Here is a 24,743-nt window from a genome sequence, read left to right on the forward strand (position 1 = left end):
AAATCACAAGCAACCAAATTAAAAAATAGATAAATGGAACTCCTCAAAACTGAAAACTTTTGTGCTTCAAAGGACTTTGTCAAGAAAGTGAGAAGTCACTTGGAAGTTACTTGGAAGTTACTTAGAAGTTACTTATCTGATAAAGGTTTAATATCCAGAATATATAAATAAATCCTACAACTTAACAATAAAAAGACAAATAACTGAATTTCAAAAATGGGCAAAAGATTGGAATAGACATTTTTCCAAATAGGAATTACAATTTGCTATAAAGCACATGAAGAGATGCTCAACATCACTAGATATTAGGGAATTGCAAATCAAAACCACAATGAGATATATTTTCATACATACTAGAATGTGTTTTCTGAATGGCCAATATGAAAATAACAGAAATCCACAAGTGTTGGAGAAGATGTGGAAAAATAGGAAGTCATTTCAGTGCAGTTGAAGATGTAAAATGGTGCATTTGCTGTAGAAGCCAGTTTGGCAGTTCCTCAGAGAGGTATTTAGAATTGTTATATGATCATCAACCATGTTACTAGGTATGTATACCCAGAACAATTGAAATCAGGCACATGAACAGATGTTTGCATAGCACAGTTCATAGTGACATTATTCACAATTGCCAAAAGATGGAAGCAACCCAAGTGTCCATCAACTGATATATGGATAAACAAAATGTGGTATATGCATATGATGGGTTTTTATTCAGTTGTAAGAAGGAATGAATTCCTGATGCATGTGACAACATGCATGAACCTTGAGGATATATGTTGTGTGAAATAAGACTGACAAAAAAGGAAAAATATTGTATGATCTCATTGATATGAACAAATCATAATAAGCAAATTCATAGAATTAGAATTTAGAATATAGGTTACCAGTTTATAGAGTGGGTGTAGAGAATGGGGAACTGATGCTTAATTTGTGCAGAATTTTTAATAAGATTGATTGTATGTATTTGGAAATGGATAGTAGTGATGGTAGCACATTACTAGGAGTGTAATTAACAGCCCTGAATTATGTTTATGAATGTGGTTGAAAGGGGAGTTTTTCTGTGGTTTATGATACTAGAAGTAAAGTTAGAGGATAAAACATGGGACTGTATGACTGTGAACCCTGTAGTGGATGATGACTGTGGTTAATAATGAATTATAAGAATATTCTTTCATGTATTATAACAAATGTATGTCACTATTACAAGGTGTAAATAATAGGTGGCATATGGGAAAAATACACCTTGTAGAAACTATGGACTATAGTTACCAGTAAGATTTTAATATTCTTTCATCAATTGTAACAAAGGTGCCACACTAATGCAGTGTATCAAAAATATGGGGGTAGGTGGGAATGTATTTTTTGCATGACTTTTCTGTAAACCTATAACTTCTCTAATAAAAATATTAATAATTTAAAAAAACATCATGCTAAGTGAAAGAAAACTGAGAAAAGTACTACATATGATATGATTCCATTCACCTAAAATATAAATATAAATAAATCTATAGGGACAGAATTAGATTAGTGGTTATGTAGGGCTGGGGAAGGATGGAGGGAATGAGGGGCAACTGCTAAGTGGTATGGGGTTTTTCATTTTGGAGTAATAAAAATATTCTAAAATTAATTGTGGTGGTGAATGAACAACTTTGTGAATATACTAATAGCCTGTGACTGAACACTTTGGATGGATTGGAATATCTCTCAATATAACTGCTTTAAAAAGAGAAAACTGTGAAGTCATGCAAAAAAAATGGGTAAACTTAACTATATATTGCTAAGTGAAAGAAGCCTGTCTGAAAAGGCTATATACTATTTGATTCCAGCCATATGACTTTGGAGAAAAGGAAAAACTAGAGGGACATTAGAAAGATCAGTGGTTGCCAAGGGCTCAGGGAGACAGGGGGAAGGATGGAGCACAGGGGATGTTTAGAGTGGTGAAACTGTTCTGTATGATACTGTAATGGTAGTCTTACCATTTGCATGTGTCAAATGCAAATGGTAGTAACAATACCATTTATACGCATTTGTTAAAACCCATATAACTATACAAAACAGTGAACCCTATTATAAACTGTGAACTTTAGTTAATAACATCAATATTAGTTCATCAATTCTAAAAGATATTAAACACTAATGAAAGATGTTAATAGCAGAAATTATGAGAGAGCAGAAAAGTGGGGATATAGGAACTCTCTGTAGTATCTGCTCAATTTTCTGTAAACCTAAAACTGCTCTAAAAAATAAATTCCATTGTTTTAAAGGTTCCAAGACCATGAAACCCTTTGATATTGTAAATCACTCAAAAAATCATTAGGCACTGCCACCTAAGAAATGTGGAGTTTATAGAAGTAGGGTGGAGAATGGAGTATGAATGATACAAGTTTGTTAATCTAATTGGCTTTACATATGTTTTGGGTGCAGGGGAACAGTAAGGCTACTATTGCTTGCCAAGGAAAATTAGTCTAACATATGGTTTTATTTCCTTGGGACCCCATATTCCAAGTTGACATTTCTTTTTCCCTCCTGCATGTTCAAGGATATGCTAGTAATACACTATCTGGGTATGGAGGAGATATACATGTTTTATATTTCCCTGTTCTCAGTAGCCTCCTTTGCAGTGTGAGAACACAATCTTTTGGAAGAAGGCTGCTACTACAGAGGAAAGACTTGCTAGAATTAGAGGGTATTTTATTATTCATTACAAGCCCCATCCTGTAAAGGATTATATATTTCTAACGATCATAGCTATTGACACATTATGAAACTTGGTCATTTTCTGATGCCCACTCTCATCCATCACTGGGCATTGCATCTCAATTTCTCTGACAGATCCAGCCTCTGATGGAATGTGAGGCCAAACACTCCATTTGTGGGACATTTGACTATGCCTGCAAGGCAATCATGTCAATTACCAGTGCCTTAGCTTTGTGGGAAGCAAAAACACAAAAAAGCAAACAAAAAAAAATCCCTGGGACCTTTTGCTTCCTCTGCTGGAAACAGCAAGTGAAAAATGTAATTTGTGTTCATAGAACAGCTAGGGACAACTGGAAGAGAGTTGGATTGGTGTCTTAGCTTTTCCACTAACTGACTCTCAGATAACTGAGTTGCCTGGGCCTTGGTTTTACTTTAAGTGAAATGGGGAATATTTCCTCAGATATAGCTTCTGATTGCTTCAGAACAAGATCTTGCCAATGACTAAGTAGTACACAGGCCTTTTAGCTACTTGAGTTAGAGTATGATCAAAGTTTCTAAAATTTTGGTCACTGTTCAGCTTTGCTAATGCTGCCCTTTTGCAAAACACCAGAAATGGAATGGCTTTTATAAAGGGGTTTATTTGTTTACACAGTTAGAGTCTGAAGGCCATAAAGTGTCCAAGGTAAGACATCAAAAATCAGGTACCGTCAGTGAAAGATGGCCAATGGTGTCCAGAAAACCTCTGTTAGCTCAGAAAGTACATGGCTGGTGTCCATTTGCTTCCAGGTGGCATTTCAAAATGGCATCCTCCAAAATGTCAGTGTCAGCTTCCAACATCCATCTTCAAAATATGTCTCTCAGCTGCAGCTAGCCATGAGGTCCTTCTGTCTGAAGTTTATATTAGCTCCAGTGAACTAATCAAGGCCTGTGCTGAATGGGTGGGGCCACACCTCTATGGAAATCATCTAATCAGAGCTTTCACCTACAGTTGGGCAGAACACATCTCCATGTAAACAACCTAATCCAAAGTTTCCAACTTATCAACACTATGATCACCCTACTGAGATTTAGAATGTCACGCACATGTCACTTCATTGCTATGTTACAAAAAAATAAGAAAAGAGAAATGATTAGTTGTGTAGCAAGTAAAGTAATTTTGGGCAAGAACTGGGTTCCTTAGGAAGTCATTGGTTTCCATGTTATATGTGCAAGGCCAACCATGAGCAAGAGTACAGGTATTCTGGGGGCTGCAGAGATGCCTGGAGCCTCAGGTCTTCCTGGTCCCATCCAACTCCCTTACACTCAACGGGCATTCCATGAGTGATGCTTAAGTGAAATTTGGGTAATCTTTTACATAAGAGGAAATTTTCAGGCAGGGAGTGGTGCTAGCGTTGATCTTGGTAATGGCTGATATGCATTTTATGGCATGTGCCAATTTCATGGGTCACCAAAGGCTTTCTGACTTGTTGGATCAAGAACTTTCATGAGGCCACATTTCCTCTCCATGGGAAAAGTGTTGGAATCCCACTAGCCAGGATGGCCATAAGCATGTTCCTGGGTATGGGCTTTTGGGTGCAAGGTGCAGGGCACAAATGCTGTTTTTTGCAATCTATGTGTGCATATGTGTAAAGTTATCCTGGGCCAGAGTTACCTGTGTGTGTGTGTGTGTGTGTGTGTGTGTGTGTGTGTGTGTGTGTGTGCATGTATTCTTGTATTCTTCCTCTCTTTCTTTCTTTCTTTCTTTATTTTGAGAGAAAGAGTTGCAAGAATGGGTCATGAAATGAGAATTGTCAGATAGGGTGAAAATGATAATCTTTTAGAAGTACAATTTAAAAATAAAACCAAACTTTAAAAATATTTACATAAGTACATTAAGTATTTCCAATTGATGAAAATTTTATGAAAGAAATGCTCCATGAGCTACACTCAAAATTAAGTATATGGTTGTTCATCACATAATTTATTAAAGCCACAAATTAAAGCAATGTGTGTGCAAAAATGGAACACTGGTTAAATAAAATCAAGCATATCCATAGGGTAGAATAGTCTACGGAAACTGAATGTTACATTTGGAAGCATGTTTCATATCAGCCTCTTATGATATATTTTATGAACACTGCAAATTGTCACCTAATATGTAAATATACCCATACAGACCTGTACACATATGGGTGTACAAATTTTAAAGTTGTGTATAAATGTATATCTGTATATATATATATACTGGAAATGTATCTATATGATTTTTTCCATAATATCTTGGAATTATGGTTAGTTTAAAATTTTTAAACTTTTCCATATTTTCTCCATTGTATATGCATTGCCTTTATACTCAGATTAAAATAATAATTACCAATAAAATGGTAAAGCACAACAGAAATTGGACTACAGTTAATCTCTCTTAAGGGTTTTCACATTTGTTCTCATATTTTTCTCTGAGGAAGAGCTGCTGCAGGAAATTTGTGATGAAATATTCAGAAAATCAGTGGTCTTGTACTTTGGAGCTCAGCAGTGGAAACACATTTCTTAAAGTCCATGTGACTTTAAGGTTCACTCTCATTCACTCTGTGACTGCACATCTAATTGGCTGTGAAAAGTAAATCTAATTAAAATTTCCTGCTATCTGCAGGGAAAAGACCTGCTCTGTCCAGGAGTAAGTCACTGCCTGGGAGATGAGGTATAAGGTCTTCTCAGAAAACTATTTAAACCCCTGCCTTTTCATTCTGGCTGTTCCCCTCCATACCTCTGAACCCAAATGCAGTACATGGAGATGAAATCAACCACCTTTAATGGTCTGCAACTTTCCCCCTGCTTTATTAGTTTTTCACATTTATGAACCCTCTGATTACTCAATACTCCCCTGTAAAGATGGGAAGGAGGCTTTATCACAATTTTCTAGAAGACTTGAGAATTTGTGTGACTTGGACAAGGACATGAAAACTATTTTGGGAATTTCTAGAGTGGCTCTTTTTTAAAAAAATGGCATCGTCTTCTACAGAGTTATATTACAAAAATAGCTTTTGATAACTTGCTGCATATCTCTCTTTGTGCTAACTCAATCATCAGTTGCTAAGGATAAATCTAGTTTATATTTCAGTCATGTCAATTCATAAACACAAATTTAAAATCTTTGCATACTTTAATTGTTCTACAGGGATAATATCCAGATGGTATATGGGTACATAGATGGGCCAGATCTTGGAGAAGTCCCCCACACCAACCCAAAGCCTTCCAGTTACAGATGTATATGATTGTGAATCACTTATGTGTTTTTTTTTTCTTCTCAGTATAAACTGGAGAAGAAATTAACTCCACTAATACTAAACTTAAATATTTTTCATTCTACTAACAAATCTTCTTCCTTTGGAAGACTGTTCATTCTCCACTAATTTTTAGTGACGTGAACTTCTTGTAGTTTGCTGGTGAGGTTGTGCTTGGCTAAATTATTTGTAACCATCTATATCTTTGAATTTCAAAGCTTTCTACTCAGAATGGCTATCTGGAGATGATTAGCCTCTAAGTAAGTGATGGAGATGATCTTCTTCAGTTGGAATAAATGTTGGAATTAAATGGAGCATGTAGGTGAATTTTCCTATAAATGGTACACATTATACTCTTAAAACATACCAAGAGATTTATGTAACATGCTGCTTTCATAACTAGCATTCAGATCACATAGATAAGAAAAAATATGGAGAATGGGAAGATGATGAGGTTAAAAAAAGAGGAAGAGGTATGAGAAAAATGAATAAATTATTTAAGGTATTTTTGAAAATTTAATTATTATATTTAATAATTTGAGATTCTGTTTAAAGAAAGGAAAATCTTTGATTAAAATTAAGCAATTCTGTGAATCATACAGGAATTTCTGCTAAACTTGGGCCAACTGTAAATTTAATCTTCTCTCAATATACCCTTCAGGAAAATCTAGGTTTTAGGAAATTATTCAGGAAGATTATGATGTGACAGTCCAAATGCTGATAAGCACCTTTCCTTTACTTGTCAGTGACACTTTAAATATTGGGTGAATAAGGAAACGGTTGAGTGGCCACACCATGTCACAGTGGTCTGACTGAATTAACTACTAGTAAACAAGACCTAAACAAGATGGATCTAAGGAAATGGAAATATGGTTGTCTGCAACTTTTAGGCTGCAAACCTCAAGTGCAGGTTCAATGGGGGAATTATTGTCCTGTGTTCCTCTCCCTCAGTTGTGAAAGCATTGAGAAGCAGGTTGTGTATTTTATTTTCTCTGGACATTATCTGGAGCATGCATTGCAAATCTCAGGCTGTAAGGATGTCATTTGAGTGGAAGTTTGAAGAAATTTGTTTTCTACTCAATTCCTATTTATGCCTTTGTATGTGTGAGTTAAGCAGAGCCTTTTGAATTTCTGTTTTTTTTTTTTTATTTTTTAAGCACCTTGTCCTTGTGGATTAGATGGCATAGGGACAATGCTATTTTAAAGGAGAAAGCAGGTTAAGTGAAAAATGTGTGCTGAATCTTAGTTTATAAGGAAAAGAATTAGGGCAGAGGGTGGATATTACTACAGATTTTGAAAAAATAAAAAATATCATAAGGGGATACTATGAATAACTTTATGCCAACAAACTAGATAATCTAGAGGAAATGGACAATTTCCTGGAAACACATGAACAATCTAGGCTGACTAGAAAAGAAATAAAGACCTCAACAAATCAATCACAAGTAAAAAGATCCAATCAGTTATTAAAAACCTTCCTACAAATAAAACTCAAGGACCAGATGCCTTCACAGGGGAGTTCTACCAAACTTTCCAAAAAGAACTTAAACCAATCTTGCCTAAACTCTTTCAAAAACTGAAGAAAACAGAACATTGCATAACTCATTTTAGGAAGCTAACCTCACTGTAACACCAAAACCATGTAAAGATGTTACAAGAAAGGAAAGTTACAGGACAATCTCCCTAATGAATATAGACGCAAAAATTCTCAACAAAATACTTGCAAATAAAATTCAAAGATACGTTTAAAAAATCATATACCATGACCAAGTGGGGTTCATTCGAGGCATGTAAAGGTGGTTCAGCATAAGAAAATCAATCAATGTAATACAACACATTAACAAATCAAAAGGGAAAAATCAAATATCATCTCAATAGGTGCTAAAAAAGCATTCAACAAAATCCAGCATCCTTTTTTGATAAGAACACTTCAAAAGGTAAGAATTGAAAGAAATTTCCTCAATATGATAAAGGGCATATATGAAAAAAAAACCACAGCCAGCATAGCACTCTGGCAAGAGACTGAAAGCCTTCCTTCTAAGATCAGAACAAAGACAAGGATGCCCGCTGTCACCACTGTTATTCAACATTGTGCTAGAAGTGCTAACCAGAGCAATACAGCAAAACAAAGAAATAAAAGGCATCCAAACTGGAAAAGAAGATGTAAAACTGTCATTATTTGGAGATGATATGATCTTATATTTGGAAAACCCTGAAAAATCAATGACACAGCTACTTGAGCTAATAAACAAATTTAGCAATGTAGAAAGATACAAGATTAATGCATATAAATCAGTAATGTTCCTATACACCAGAAATAACCTAACTGAAGAGACACTCAAGAAAAATATTCAATTCTAAATACCAACTAAAAAAATCAAGTACCAAGGAATAAACTTAACCAAGGATATAAAAGTCGTATTCATGGAAAATTGCATAATTTTACTTAAAGAAATAGAAGCAGACCTAAAAAAATAGAAACATATACCATGTTCATGGATAGGAAGGCTAAATGTTGTTAAGATGTCAATTCTACCCAAACTCATCTACAGATTCAATGTAATTCCAATCAAAATTACAACAACCCTACTTTGCAGACTTGGAAAAAGTGGTTATCAAATTTATTTGGAAGGGAAAGATGCCTCAAATTGCTAAAAACATTCTAAAAAAGAGAAACAAAGCAGGAGGAATTACACATTCTCTCTTTGAAGCTTACTATAAAGCCACAGTAGTAAAAACAGCATAGTATTTGCACCAAGATAAATGTATTGATCAATGGAATTGAATTGAGAATTTGGAAATAGACCACAAGATCTATGGTTGACTGATCTTTGATAAGTCCCCCAAAACCACTGAACTGGGACCTAACAGTCTCTTCTACAAATGGGGCTGGGAGAGCTGGATATCCATCACCAAAAGAATGAAGGAGGACCCCTACACAAAAAATTAACTCAAAGTGAATCAAAGACCTCAATATAAGAGACAGTATCCTAAAACTCCTAGAAGATAATGTTGGGAAACATCTTCAAGACCTTGTATTAGGAGGTCACTTCTTAGACCTTACACCCAAAGTACAAGCAACAAAAGAAAACATTGATAAATGGGAGCTCCTCAAAATTAAAAGCTTCTGTACATCAAAGGAATTTGCCAAAAAGGTGAAGAGGCAGCCAACTCAATGGAAAAAATATTTGGAAACCATGTATCTGATAAAAGACTGATATCTTGCATATATAAAGAAATCATACAACTCAACAACAATAGTACAAACAACCCAATTATAAAATGGGCAAAAGATATAAGACATTTCTCTGAATAGGAAATACAAATGGCTAAAAAACACATCAGAAAATGTTCATCTTCACTAGCTATTAGGGAAATGCAGATTAATACCACATTGAGATATGCTCTCACACCAACCAGAATGGCTGCCATTAAATAAACAGGAAACTACAAATTCTGGAGAGGATGTGAAGAAATTGGAACTCTTATTCAGTGCTGGTGGAATTGTATAATGAATGGTACAGCCACTCTGGAAGGACAGTCTGGTGGTTCCTTAGAAACCCTATGATCCAGCAATTGCACTTCTTGATATATATCTAGAAGATCTGAAAGCAATGACACAAACATTTGCACATCGATGTTCATAGCAGCATTATTCACAATTGCCAAGAGATGGAAAGAATCCAAATGTCCTTCAACAGATGAGTGGATTAAAAAAATCTGGTATGTACACACAATGGAATACTATGTGGCAGTAAGAAGGAACAAGGTCATGAAACATATAACAACATGGATGAAGTTATAATGCTGACTGAAATAAACCATACAAAAAAAGAGAGAGACTGTATGTTATCACTAATGTGAACTCAGTGAAAAATGTAAAATAAATGTTTTATATTGTAGAATGCAAGGGACCTAGAGATAGACAGCAACTAGTGAAGGGGGAATGATAATCTAATAAGAACAGAGACGTTATTGAGGGTAATCTTAATGTTATAGGAATGCTCAGGAATGATTATGGTTTGTAAATTTTCTTGGGTATGGTAGGAACACCTTGGAAGCAATGTAGTTATTTTGGGTTATTTGTTTTCCTTATTCCTTTGTTTTGTTCTCTTTGAAAGGTTTTTTTTTTAATTTTTTGATAAATAAAGTTAAAATATAAATAAAAGGATCAGTCTACAAAAAAAAATCCATGAAAGTGACTTAAACTGCAGACATATTCAACTGAGCTCATTTTAAATGTATCCCAAACTCTACTGCTCTTTAGTTATGTCAAAAATGCCAAGGTACTCTGTATTACTCAAGGAGAGGTAAAGGGAGCTGTTAAATAAAATTTGCAGGCAATGGTATAATAACCCTGGTATTTGGAAAGGTAGGAAAAATCTTATCAGCATTATTTAAAAATATTAACATGTATGTAAAACACATGCCTTGAACAGCTCATTCCCCCAATTAGAGAAAAAAGCTGCCTCTCCAGTATCTGAAAATACTTCTTTGGTGTTCTGCCACCATTGTGTTTTCCTTTTAGATCTTTTGAGTGGGTGGAGGACTTTGAACACACATGCCAACTTGGGTGTTTCTCTAAAGATTCTAGAGCAATGGTCTTTCCATTATAAAGTTGTTCAAGCCTTAAAATATGGCCAGGGCATCATACAAAGGACACTAAAATGCTTTTTTTGTAGTCTCAATGAATCAGGTAGAAAACAAATTAAGTTCAAATACTTATTGAAAATGTTATTAAAAAAAATCCAACTTCAATTTGGAAATGTGTTCTGGAATATTTAAATGAACACATAAGAGCAGACTCCTGATTTGGGGTTATAAGAAGAATAACAACTTTGCCCTTTTAAAATATATTTACTGAATAATGGAAAATTCAGACAAAATTTAATAACATGAATAAAAGAGATAAATTTGAGTGATTAAATATCAACACATATTATATTGCAATTGAGAAGATAATAATAAAAATATTTAGATCCTACATAAAAAGATAAATTCTGAATAGAAATAATGAAAAATGCATTGGAATTTTTAAAATCTGAATTAAAGTGAAGTGATTCATATGAATATACTGTGGAAATTCCAAGTATCTACCTATCTATCATCTATTTAGTTACCCCTATCAATCTATTTTTTTGCTGATTTGACAAAAATATTTACATGTATGAAGACTACATAACACTAATTATATTGTCAATTCCTAACTTGTTTAAGAAAGGTCACTGCACAAGAGATATTGAAGTGCTCTAAAATCTTGCAGAGCACAGAATCACATACCTCCTGGGCACCACTGCAGATTCTTGTGGCCTCACTTGTTTCTTTTCCGTTATTACCTCAGTGAAACTTTTGTTTGGGCACCAACCAGTTTCACGAGAATAAGCCTTGTGGGAACGCACCCCTGCTAGGCTTCTCTTCCTGCCAGGCTTCTCCTGACACCCTGGAGGAGACACCTTGGGAACACTCTCTGATTTTGTACAGGTGCCATCTTGAGAAGCACACTGCAAGCACCCAGGAGCTAGCGAATGGATCCATCTCTTCCTCATTCTTTCTTCCTGGCTCCCTGAGGATGCCCAAAATGAAGTTTCCAGACATCTCTTAGGATGCCCCAGATGAAGTTTCCAGGCAGCCACAATCAAAATGCATCCTCCACTGCCTCGCTCTTTCTCCTTGCTTTAACCTTCACCCATACCTGTCCTTCTGTCCAGCTCTCTGGATCACATTCCTCAAGAAAATATTTACAATTAAAACATCCTAAGATTGACATACTGGGAAGCCTAGCAAAGGTAGGCCATATATGAAAGTAACTTAATGATAGTTTTCTCAAATTGGACCCCAATCCAAAAAATGTGGGAGAGGCAGAAATAATATTTTCTTATCTATCAAAAACAACAAAAAGCAAAAAACACATTTCAGTCAATTATAGTAAAAGGATTGAATTGTTTTTCTACCTATTCTCAAAATAAAAGTGATACTGACCTATAAATGAGAAAATCACAAAGTAGACAGCCAAAAAGTAATGAAAAAAAAAATGGTTAAAGAGGTGTGTCAAGCAGGTAAATGATAGCAAGATTGTTTTAGGATTTTCTTGGTTTCTTTTTAGTATTTTTCAGCTTTTTAAAATTTTTAATTTGTTGTGAATTCTTTTCTCATTATTTATTCTTGTAACTAATTATGTGATTATGATCTTGTAGCCTTTTTCTTAAGAAGGGCTTTTGAAATTATGTAAGCTTCAGGTTCTAGAAAACCTAGATTCCACCTCCTACCTGAGAGAGTTAAATGTGAATCACATGAAAAAGAACCTAGATATAATGTGGAGGGAGAGTATACTCAGAGAGGCCTGCATTCTGGGGATACACCCAAACCTTCCAAGAGAAGAGGGTGGAGATTTGTGAGAATATTGGAAAGAGGATGAGGAAACGAGATTTTAGTGTTCTTGTAGTAACTCAATGTTTTCAATTTGTTATTATTTTTAGTTGTTTTGCTCTACATTTCAAATGTACTTTCAAATGTTTTTACTATTACAAATTATATGAAAGACTAGGTGATTATACATCAATTAAGTACTTAAATGATGAAGTGGGGTCTGAAAGGTAATGTTTTAGAAAGACAATACTTCCTAAGGAGGGGTATATTTTCTTTAATCATTTAAGAGAAGGATGATAAGGATTGGCCTTGTTAAAAAGGGTTGGGGGTTGGGGGGGGGCAAACTTCCAGAACAATGTCATGAGCAAAATAAGAGAGAAAAAAAAGTAATTCAACTTGAGTGCAGGGAAGGACAGCCTGATTTATTTGGTGAAAGTTTGATTATTATAATTCCTTGTAAATTTAAAGGTTACTTTTTCCCAAATTAAAAAAATAACGTGAGGGAGCACGTCACCTTTGGGTGAACTGTGTAATTGTAGGCCAGGGACAAAGGGCCCCAGAGACTGATATTCTTAATTCAATTCTCCTTCCAAATGAGATGACTGGCCCCACCACCATGATGCAAGCTCTTCTACTTAAGTCCCTTGGTCTCTTTGTTCTTAGCAGCCTATGCAATGGAAGTAAGTGTGACCTTCCCTTGCATCATCTTTATTTGGAATTTAAGAACTCAGGCTGGTCAATCTCTTGATCCTCAAACAATTTGCCTATTTTAAAGGGTCTCAGACTGGTTAGGGACTGGCCCTTATCCTTATGCCAACAACACATAATTTAGGTCCAAGCCTGTGCACCATGTCATGCTTTGAATCCATAGATACTCCCTACCTGTGTATTCCTTCTTTTATCTTATCCTCTCCCCACTTTGTTTTCCTTTGCTTCTCTCCTCTGCTTCAAAAAAAAAGTCAAAGATTTAGAAGGTCTGATTTCTTGCCTCTCATCTGCTCACACTTAATAGAAACAGAAATGCTGAGCAATTCCATTTAATACTTTAGTACTATAAGGTTTTTCTCTGAACAATAGGTACTTGACTTTCAGATTCAGATAATCAGATTTGGGGAGGCAGCTGTGTGAGGTAAGTAACTTGAAGGATTTTACATCAATCAATCACAAAGTGTTTTAAATATCAGATTCTGGATTTACCTATTGGAACATTGATTCACACCAGCACAATGTTGGACAATATTGAAGTTGATATGTCTGAACATTCTAATTATATGTATTCATGCATCTGTGCTACCCATGTAAATTTTATGTATTTTGGTTTCATTTCTTCAATCAGTTGATATGATGAACTTGATTCTGTAATGTGTATATCAGAATGTGAATTTTTTTCAGTGTAAATGTTCAACAAATTGTCCTTGTTGAAAAGTTATACTCATTTATAATTTAGAAATTTTTTATACTATTCAATCTTCTTAGGTACTTCATAAAATCTCTAAAGTATTTCAATTTAAAAAAATCCTTCATATCCTGCCTCAAGAAACTGCTCTTCCCTGACTTTCTAATTTAATTCTTAGAAATTCTTGTGAGAGAGATAGGACAAAAAATGTGAGTGGCGTGCCAGGCATCCAGAAGCTTGTAAATGATGAAGATAGGATGTGAAATAGGCTTTCTGATCCCCAACCTGCTGCAGTAGTCACAAAACCAATGCAAATGCCATGGATGAATGTGTTCCAAGTGTGAGAATAGACAGGGGGAAACAGGGGAAGTTCAGCTTCTCATGAGACTTAGCTGAGAAGGTAATAATGTCTCTGTTATGCTTTCAGGATGAAGGAAGTTCCCTTTGCTGTTATTAAAAATTCTCTACCATTTCAAAGATTCTCCCAATTGTTTCAGTTTTGCAAAGGTCATTTATTTCACCAGAAAAGGTGAGGGTTCATATGCAAACACTGCTGGGAAAAAAAAATTAACAGATTGGATTATATAGATGTTAAAAGGCTCATAGCAAGGGATGCCTTTCTTCCCTGATTGCCTAGGACAGTCCCTATTTATAACAATTGTCCACCTATTCTGTCCAGTTTAGCCTTTTAGCACTCAAATATCTTATGTGTTAGCTGGTGCTCCTCTTAAAATCTACTCCTTGACATAGAGCAGAGTTTGACAAGAGAATCACAATATAAAGCAATGACCACCTGCAAAAATCTGTCTACCTGCTATTGGATCTGCTATTATTGGGGATTAAAAGATATAAAATGAAGAGATGAAGTTCCAAAAGTTAAATGTTACTGCTATTACAATTTGCCTAAGATTAACCAATGTTATAGTCTTTCTTTTTTGGTATCTGTGCTTCATACCAGAATTTACACATGAAGCTTGGGTTAAAATTGAGTTCACCCAATATGATACTTACCTCAAATCACAGAGAAGTGGTGCACCCCATGAAGCAATCATGCTTATTCCTTATTCAGAGGTGAACTCTTTGATTATTTGAAAAACAAGAAATAAATGTCAATTGGCCTGATCTGAAAGGACAAATTTATCATATGTCTGGCCTTTTAAAGAAATCCATAATTTGCACCAAAGAGCAAAATGGATTCTACATTTCCTAAAATATTATATATTTTAACGTTTATGATAACTGGACTAAAATAGAATTGCATGTTAATCACAGGCAAAATGGGGAATAAATTTAAAAATTAAACTCAGAATACAATAGGAAAATGAAATATCTTAACTACGTAAACAGTTAAAAATTTTTGTCCTAAAGTTATTGTAATTGCAAGTAACTGGAGGAAAAATAGTTACAAGTTAATGTCTTACACAAAAGAATGTCTTTATTATATAAAGGGAAAATGCATATTTTTGAGAAATTAAATATAATAATGAGTAGAGGCCATGAACAACAACAACAAAAAGAAGCAACCAAAAGACAAAAATAAAAGTGTTCAAATTTCTTAGTAATCAAAGAGATTCATATTTTAAAAGTTGTCATTTAAAAATTTTGCATATGATATGAAGCTGAAAGTGTTCCAAAATTTAAAACTTTCCACAGATATAGCAATACTTATGATATGGGCTTCAGATATTACAATTGATTTTCCTCCCTCATTTTCAAAATATTCTTTAATGTTGTTATACTGCTTTATATTATTTTTAATGCAGGGCATGAGTCAATTTTGACAGAGTAGAAGGAAGATGCTCTTAAAGTATGAGGAATTAACAGAGCTGCTCAAATCTCCTTTCCCATTTCTGAGGAATGCTGGGGAAATCGCCAGGGTCTCATTATGTGAGAATTAGTGCCACGAATATTCCTGGGCAAGGATGGGAATACTCATGCCATGAAAGGGAAATTTTGGTGCCCATTTCTCTCTCTTAGGCTTTAATATTCCTTATGGATCAATGCCAGTCACTGTGCTTGGTCTCCGCTAACCATCTACTGCCCACTGTATTTATAACAAAATAATGAACAGAGTACTTGGAGGAGCTTGATCTTATCCAACTTGTGAGGGGCAGGGCTGGTGGGCATTACCCTCTCTGTGTCATGCACTGCTGCTGAATGCTAGCATTTAATTTCCCTAATGGTTAAACACAGTGGGAACAAAGACAGAAAGAGAACAATGACACATATCAGGACAATAGACAGTGAAAAGCACTGGGGTAAAGCCAATATTTTAAGAATGAGAAAGCTGGAAAATCTGCAAAAATATAACTGGGGTCTCATCAGTAAAAGTTTGCCTGAGAATGTATTTTACATTATTATAGATCCATATGCCATGACAGAGCTGTAGTGAAATGCACAGAGGAGTTTTGGTATGAATTACCCATGTACCTGCCCTTGGACTTCAGCTTCTGTTACGCCAATCTTCCTCTTCTTATTGTGTTCTACCCTTTTCATGTCCTACATTATACCTTAGCTGGAGAGAAGTTAAGACCCCAGAGATCCTAATAAAAATTATTCTTAAAATGCACCTGCATGGCTGTGCTTGTTTGCCTTTGAAATTTAAATAAATTTATATAAAGTGGCAGGTTTTCCCCTGGGAAATAAAACACACCTACAGTCATACATAAAATGAGGGCTCTTAGTCTGCTCAATCCTTGGCTTCTTGAAAGCAAGGACCATGCCACGTACATTCCTATCAGGGCTTAAAAGTTTGACTTACACAGTGTGTTTCAGAAAATATTTATGGAATGAATGAACTGCTGTCTATTTTGGCTTACTGGAAAACTGCATAAAGCAATTATACTGCCACTGGTTAAGTTGAGACATACACCAATGAGGAAGTTTCTTAGCCTCTGTAATTTTGTTTTTTTTTTCATCTACAGAATGTATAAAGCAAATAGTATCTCATGAGGTTGTTGGGAAAAGTAAATGAAACAGAACTTGTGAATCATTAAGCAATGAGCAATCTTTTAGTGTTCTACTAAGAATGTAGTAACTGCTCTTACTATGATTTGCCAGTGAAAGAATAAACATGTAACATTGCTACTCTTAGTTGCCCTTGCAACTGAATTTTTTGCTATATTCTTTCTAATTTTGGGTGTTGTGACAATTAAGCTCTCAAGTACTTGGTTGGACAAAGATATTTAAAGCCATCTTATTCTGGGAAATGGAAGACCGCAGAGCAGCACTGTCTAGTAGAAATCTGATGGGAGTCACAGAAGTAATTATATATTTTATAGTAGCCATGTTACAAAAAGTGAAAAAGGAACAGGTGAAATTGATTATTAAAATCCATTTTATTTAACCCAATATATCCAAAATATTATCATTTTGACATGCAATCAATATAAAAATTTAATCTATATGTTGCATTCTTTTTTTCATACTAAGCCTTTGAAGCTAAGTACAATGTTAACTATAGCACATCCCTGTTCAGACCACTCACAATTCAGGTGATGAATATCCTATGTGGTTCCTGCCACTGTATTGGAGAGTTTAGATAAGTATGATGTCAAAAGAAGTTGCTTGTCTAAATAATTCACCCATTCAAAACTGTGGTAAAATATTATTTAACTGACATACACACACACACACACACACACACACAATTTGAATTCAGGTTTAAGCAAATAAGTTCCTCTGTTGGGAGACAGTATCCACTAGTATTATTTAAATTTAAATAGGATTATTTTTCCATTCCTGTTTCTATTTTTAACAGTTATTTGTTAATCAATCAATTTTTATTAATCATGTAAATGACTTGTAATTAATCAGTATTTTTCTGCTAAATGAAAGAAAATAAAAATACCAATTGACCATAAACATTATTTGTACCTTGATTGCCTTCTTTCAACTAATTATCTGATTGCTTCTCAGAGCTCAGAATTATGGCTTATTCTTTAATACAAGATCATTATTTTCCAAACATGCAACACCTGATTAATGTAAGTTAAGCAATAAAATTTTAAAAATATGCCAACATCTCAGTAATGGTATAAATTCCTTAAAATCAGTCCATGGACTTATATTTTCATAGGCAAAACATATGTCACAATGGGTGATTTTTCAAATGGGATTCAAGGTGTCAGATCTATAGCACCATGGAGGGAGAAGAGGATAAATTGGGGCCCTACTTTCCTACCTTACCCACCACCCTATCCTAATTCAATTTGCCTGGTTCTGTTTTTATTTCTTGTATGTATATTGAACCTAGTGTAATATTCAGAGTTCTATGCTAAAAGTATTTAAATTTCAATTACCTGAAGGACATAAAATTGTTTCATCATGAAATCTCAGAAGTAATCATCGAGAAGTCACGCATGTCATCCTTGAATGAATGATGGTGTGATGGGACAAAATAAAATCTTGTTCAGGCTATTCTTCCAGAAAACTGAAATTTCTGAGATTCATGGATGTGAGTAGTGCTTAAGACTCAATAGTAAAGATTAATTTCTTAGAGAAACCAATTAACTGTAGTAAACCCCAGAGAGTATTATAAAAAGGGAGAGATTACACAACGAGACATGATAAATTTCTCAGAAGTTGATATGTCCGTGACTGCATCACAGTTTTAAGCAAACCAGATAGTTTTCTTTCTATGCCAAATATTATGTATCATACCCATCTAATTTTTATGTAACTTACAGAGCTATGGAGTGGGGTAATTATTCCATGTATGCCGACTTTTTTCTCCTGGGCTTGTTCAGCAATACCCGCTTCCCCTGGCTCCTCTTTGCCCTCATCCTCCTCGTCTTTGTGATCTCCATCGCCAGCAACACCATCATGATTATTCTCATCCAAGTGGACTCTGTTCTCCACATGCCCATGTATTTCCTGCTCAGCCAGCTCTCTCTCATGGACATCTTGTACATTTCCACCATTGTGCCCAAGATGCTGGTTGACCAGGTGTTGGGCCACACGGCCATTTCCTTTGCAGCGTGCACTGCCCAGCACTTCCTCTACTTGACCTTGGCAGGAGCTGAGTTCTTCCTTCTAGGACTCATGACCTATGACCGCTATGTGGCCATCTGCCACCCTCTGCACTACCCTATCCTCATGAGCCGCAAAGTCTGCCTATTGATTGTGGTGGCAGCATGGCTGGGAGGGTCCATAGATGGATTCTTGCTCACCCCAGTCACCATGCAATTCCCATTCTGTGCCTCCAGGGAAATCAACCACTTCTTCTGTGAGGTGCCCGCCCTTCTGAAGCTCTCCTGTACGGACACGTCAGCCTATGAAACGGCCATGTATGTCTGCTGCATTTTGATGCTTCTCATCCCTTTCTCTGTCATTTCTGCCTCTTACACTAGGATTCTCATCACTGTTTACAGGATGACTGAGGCGGAGGGGAGGAAGAAGGCAGTGGCCACCTGTTCCTCACACATGGTAATTGTCTGTCTCTTCTATGGGGCCGCCATGTACACGTATGTGCTGCCTCACTCCTACCACACTCCCGAGCAAGACAAGACTGTGTCTGCCTTCTACACCATCCTCACTCCCATGCTCAACCCACTCATCTACAGCCTCAGGAACAAGGATGTCACAGGAGCCCTACAGAAGGCTCTGGGGAGGTGTTTCTCCTCAGGAAGGTTAAATGCTTTTTAAGGAAACTGCCCCTGAAGCCAGAGGCTTAAAAATAATGAAATGATGTGAATCCTAGTGTAAGAGTCAGGCCTTGATCTTCACTTTTGGAGTTAAATATTCTCTGCCTAGAAATTTAGCAAGTCACTCATGGTCCAGAAACTATGGGGAATTCTTGGGATTTGAAAAGCTGACTGGATTTTCAAGGCTTGGCCATTTTGTGAAAGGTTTGAGGGTTCTGAATGATAGGAAATTTTGGATGGAGTAGGAATAAAATTGGGATTTCAGTATTCAGCCAATCTGCTTTGGACAAAGCATGTGCTCCACTGGAAACCGGTGACCTCTGGCACTCTTTGTATTGGCTACACTTAGTCATGCAAAGGGAATGCTGCCTTCAGGTATTCCTCTGATTTCTCAGCTTTCTTTCTCCTTAGACACTCTGCCATTTGGGCAATGCAATGAACTCTACTTGTCAACTATTAGCTTCATTTTATTTTAAATATTATTTCACTGTCTAACTGATTTTCTGCAAGTGATATTTTGGTCTTCCATAGATAAATTTAATTCAATCAAACTAGTAGTGGCATCATTATCTGTTGAAAATAAAGTTGATTTGAAGGTATTCAACTAATCCACTCAAATGAATTTAGTCAACATGGCTTATAGGAATAATCTAACAGGCCAGATTTTGTAGGAAGACACATAAAGATATCTATCTTAATTTTTTTTCATAACATTTTACTAAAACCATCCCAGCACAATGGATATAATGTAAAAAATTAAAAATGTAGTCATGAGACACTGATAAACATGGATGATTCCTACATTTCTTATCCATCATTGTCTCTGATCTCCTAATGATATCATTTAACAGGAGGAAACAAGATACCTCCAAATCATATCTTTTTTGCTATATTTAAATTTCTGATTGCTTTATATGTTATTTTTAGAGAAATCAGAGAAATAAGTTTACAGGAAAATAATTCAGAAAATACATAGCTCTCATACCCTCCCCCTCTATAATACCATATACTAGTGTGGTACATTTCTTACAAATGATGAAAGAATATTATTATAATTATACTATTTACTGTAGTCTATGGTTGTCATTAGAGTCCCCTGACTGTGTTTTACAGTTTGTAGGTTGTTTCTTTTTTTATAATTTTTATTCTTGTAAGATATATACAGCCTAAAATTTCCCCTTTTAACAATATTCAAATATATAATTCACTGCTATTAATTACATATGCAGTGTTGTGCTACAATCATGACCACTCACTAACAAAATAGTTCCATCATCATAAATAGAAGCTCTGCACAATTTATGCATTAACATCCTATTCCCTACCCCCACTCTGGTTCCTGGTGACCCATATTGTAGTTTCTGACTCAATGAATTAACTTATTTGTATTATTTCATGTAAGTAAGTTCATGAAATATTTGTCCCTTTGTGTTTGGCTTATTATACTCAACTGGGATTCTTGCATCATATAGTAATTCTATACTTAACTTTCTGAGGAACTGCCAAACTGTCTTCATGTGGCTATACCATTTTACATTCCCACTGACAATGAATGAGTGTTCCTATTTCTTCATATCCTTTCCAACACTTGTAATTTTCTTTTTTTTTTGTAAATAGTAGCCATTCTAGTGGGTATAAAATGGTATTTCATTGTGGTTTTGATTTGCATTTCCCTAGTGGCTAATAATGTTGAGCATCATTTCATGTTCTTTTTGGCCATTTGTATATCTTCCTTGGATAAATGTCTATTCAAGTCTTTTGCCCCTTTTTAAAAATTAAGTTGATTTTGGGTTGAGTTGAAGAATTATTTTGTAAATTCTGGATATTAATTTCTTATTAGTATGGGGTTTTCAAATAAATTCTCCCATTTAGTAGGTTTACTTTTAACTTTCATGATGAAGTCCTTTGATAAACAAAATTTTTAATTTTGTTGAGGACCCATTTACTGTTTTTTCCTCATATTTTGGGTGTACAGTCTAATAAATCATTGCCTAACACAAGATCTGAAAGATGTTTCTACACAATTTCTTTTAGAGTTTTATAGTTCTGGTTCTTATACTTATATCTTTGATCCATTTTGTAGCTGATTTTGTATATGGTGAGAGTGGGGGGTCCACCTTCATTCTTTTCAAATGGACATCCAGCTTTCTCAGCACCATTTGTTAAAGAGACTATTCTTCCCTAATTGAGTGGAGTTGGCATGCTTGTCAAAAATAAGTCAGCAATAGAGGTGAAGGTTTATTTCTGAAGTCTGAATTTGATTCTATTGTTATTCATGCCTGTCTTTGTGCCAATAATATGCTATTTTGATAACTGTGGGTTTGTAATAAGTTTTAAGTTCAGACAGTGTGAGTCTCACAATCTTATTCTTCTTTTTCAAGATGGCTTTGGCTATCTGGGGACCCTTAAACTTCCAAATAAATTTGATGATTAACTTTTCCACTTGTGCAAAGAAGGCTGTTAGAATTTTGATTGGGATTTCATTGACCCTATATATTGGTTTGAGTAGAATTGACATCTTAATAATACTTAATCTCTCAATCCATGAACACATGGAATGTGCTATTGGATTCAATTTGCTAGTAATTTATTGAGGATTTTTGCATTTATATTCATAAGGGATATTGGTTTTTAATTTTCTCTTTTTTGTGGTATTTGTACCTGTTTTTAGTTTATGGCAATGTTAGTCTCAGAATGAATTAGGGAGTGTTCCCTCATATTCAATGTTTTTGAAGCATTTGAGCAGGATTAGTGTTAGTTCTTCATGGATCATTTGGTAAAATAAAACTGAAACCATCTGGTGCTGGGTTTTTCTTTGTTAAGAGGTTTTTAATTCTGATTCAATCTCTTTATTAGTTTTTGGTATGTTGATATCTTCTATTTTTTTCTTGAATCAGTGTAGGTATCTTGTGTTTCTAAGAATGTATTCATTTCACCTAGGTTATCTGGTGTGCTGCTGTAGAGCTGTTCATAGTGTCCTCTTATAATCCTCCATTTCTTTGGGGTCAGTAGTAATGTCTTCTCGCTCATTACTGATTTTGATATTTGTGCCCTCTCTTTTTTTAATCTGTCAGGCTAGCTAAAGTTTTGTTGATTTTTTTAAAAAAAATTGGTTTTGTTGATACTATTTTTTTGCTGTTTGTTGTTCTCTCATTCATTTATCTCAGCTCAAAACTTTATTTTCTTCCTTCTGCTTTCTTTGGTTTAGTTTACTCTTTTTCTAGTTCTTCCAGTTTTGATTTTAGGTCTCTGATTTGAAATCTTTCTTTTCTTTTTAATGTAATAATTTACAGGTACACATTTCTCTCTCAGCACTGCCTTGCTGCATTTTCATTTGCATTTACCTCAAGATATTTCATAATTACCCGTTTGATTTCTTCTTTGACTCATTGATTGTTTAAGAGGACACTGTTTAATTTCCACATAGTTCTGGATTTTCCAGTTCTTTCTGTCTTTATTAATTTCTAGCTTCATTCCATTTTAGTCAGAGTAAACATATTGTATGATTTCAATATTTTTTAATTTCTTGAGACTTGTTTTATTACCTAACATACAGTCTGTTATGAAGAATGATCCTTGTGCACCAGGAAAGGATGAGTATTCTCAGGCTGTCCATTTTTGAAGTGTTATCTATATGTCTGTCCAATCTATTTGGCTTAGAGTATTGTTCAATGCTTGTATTTCCTTGTTGATCTTCTATATCTGTGCTCTCTATATTATTTAATGTGGTGTATTAAGGTCTCCTTTAATGTAGAAGCATCTATTTCTCCCTTGCAATCTATCAATACTTGCTTCATATATTTAGGGAATCTGCCATTAGGTGCATTTATATTTATAAGTGTTATGAACCCTTATCAGTAAATACTGAACATTTGTCCCTTTCTATTTTATCTGATATTATGTATCTACTCCAGCTCTTTTCATTGATATTGGCATTGTATATATTTTTCCCAACCTTTCACTTTCAATCTACTTATGTCTTTGAAGTTAAGTCTCTTGTAAACTATATACAGTTCAGTCATATTTTTGTATCTTTTCTGCCAACTTCATCCTTTGGACTGGAGAGTTTAATCCATTTAAATTATTTTTTTTTTTTGGCTTTTATAAAGGAGGTTTATTTGGTTACACAGTTAAAGTCTTAACGCCATAAAAAGTCCAAGGTAACATATCAGCAACCGGGTACCTTCACTGGAGGATGACCAATGGCATCCGGAAAACCTCTGTTAGCTGGGAAGGCACGTGGCTGGCGTTTGCTCCAAAGTTCTGGTTTCAAAATGGCTTTCTCCCAGGGTATTCCTCTCTAGGCTGCAGTTCCTCAAAAATGTCACTCTTAGTTGCTCTTGGGGTGTTTGTCCTCTCTCAGCTTCTCTGGAGCAAGAGTCTGCTTTCAAAAGCCATCTTCAAACTGTCTCTCATATGCAGCTACTCTCTCAGCTGCTGTGCATTCTTCAAAGTGTCCCCCTTGGCTGTAGCAGGCTTGCTCCTTCTGTCTGAGCTTATATAGTGCTCTAGTACACTGATCGAGACCCATGCTGAATGGGTGGGGCCACACCTCTGTGGAAACTATCCAATCAGAGTCATCACCCACAGTTGGGTGGGGCACATCCCCACAGAAACACTCAAATAATTACAATCTAATGAACACTGATAAGTTTGCCCACACAAGATTACATCAAAGATAATGGCATTTTGGGTGACATAATACATTCAAACCAGCACAGGTGGTATATGGGAATCCTGTATTTTATGCATGATGTTCTGAAAACCCACAACTTCTCTAATATTATAGACAACAAACTTTATTATTAGATAGATGTCTAATCTATCTATATCTATAGTATTATCTATATTATCAGATGGATGCATAGATAGATAAATAGATAAATATATTAAAAAAGAAAGTTAAGAGAAACATCTTTTGGCCCAGTGTGTAAACACTTACATTTTGGCATTATTTTTATTGGCAGATAGGGTAAATACATATTTAGGAACTGTTAAGGTTTGGTAAAGCTCCTGGAATGCAATATACCAGAAATGAGTATATTTATTTTGGGGATTTATTACCTTACAAATTTACTATTCTAAGGCTGTGAAAATGTCCCAATTAAGGCAACAACAGGATGATATCTTCTCTGAAACCACTTACTGGCAAGTTTGGGCTTTTCTGTCAGATTGCCAGGCACATGGCGATGTCTGCTTGTCCTCCTCTTCCAGGTTTCATTGCTTCAGCTTCTGGTTTCAGTGGCATCCTTTCTATTCTGTAGGTCCTCCCTTAGCTTCTCCAGGGCTTTTCCCTGGGAGCTTCTCTTAATTTCATCTCTCTTTTCTGTATGTCCTTTATTCTCTTATAAAGGACTCCAATATGGAAATTAAGACCCT

The 24,743-nt window shown here is 35.2% G+C and overlaps 1 protein-coding gene and 1 pseudogene across 1 annotated transcript; one reads left to right on the top strand and one right to left on the bottom strand.

Annotated features, from left to right (window-relative positions):
• Positions 1-24,743, bottom strand: part of LOC119524710 — a 174,900-nt pseudogene that overhangs the window by 100,108 nt on the left and 50,049 nt on the right.
• Positions 18,412-19,365, top strand: LOC119524709 (olfactory receptor 2T27). Its single transcript, XM_037823383.1, has one exon. The coding sequence runs from the start codon at positions 18,412-18,414 to the stop codon at positions 19,363-19,365; it is 954 nt and encodes a 317-aa protein (XP_037679311.1).

Source organism: Choloepus didactylus (assembly GCF_015220235.1).
Source record: "Choloepus didactylus isolate mChoDid1 chromosome 11 unlocalized genomic scaffold, mChoDid1.pri SUPER_11_unloc4, whole genome shotgun sequence".
In the NCBI taxonomy this organism is placed as follows: Eukaryota; Metazoa; Chordata; class Mammalia; order Pilosa; family Megalonychidae; genus Choloepus; species Choloepus didactylus.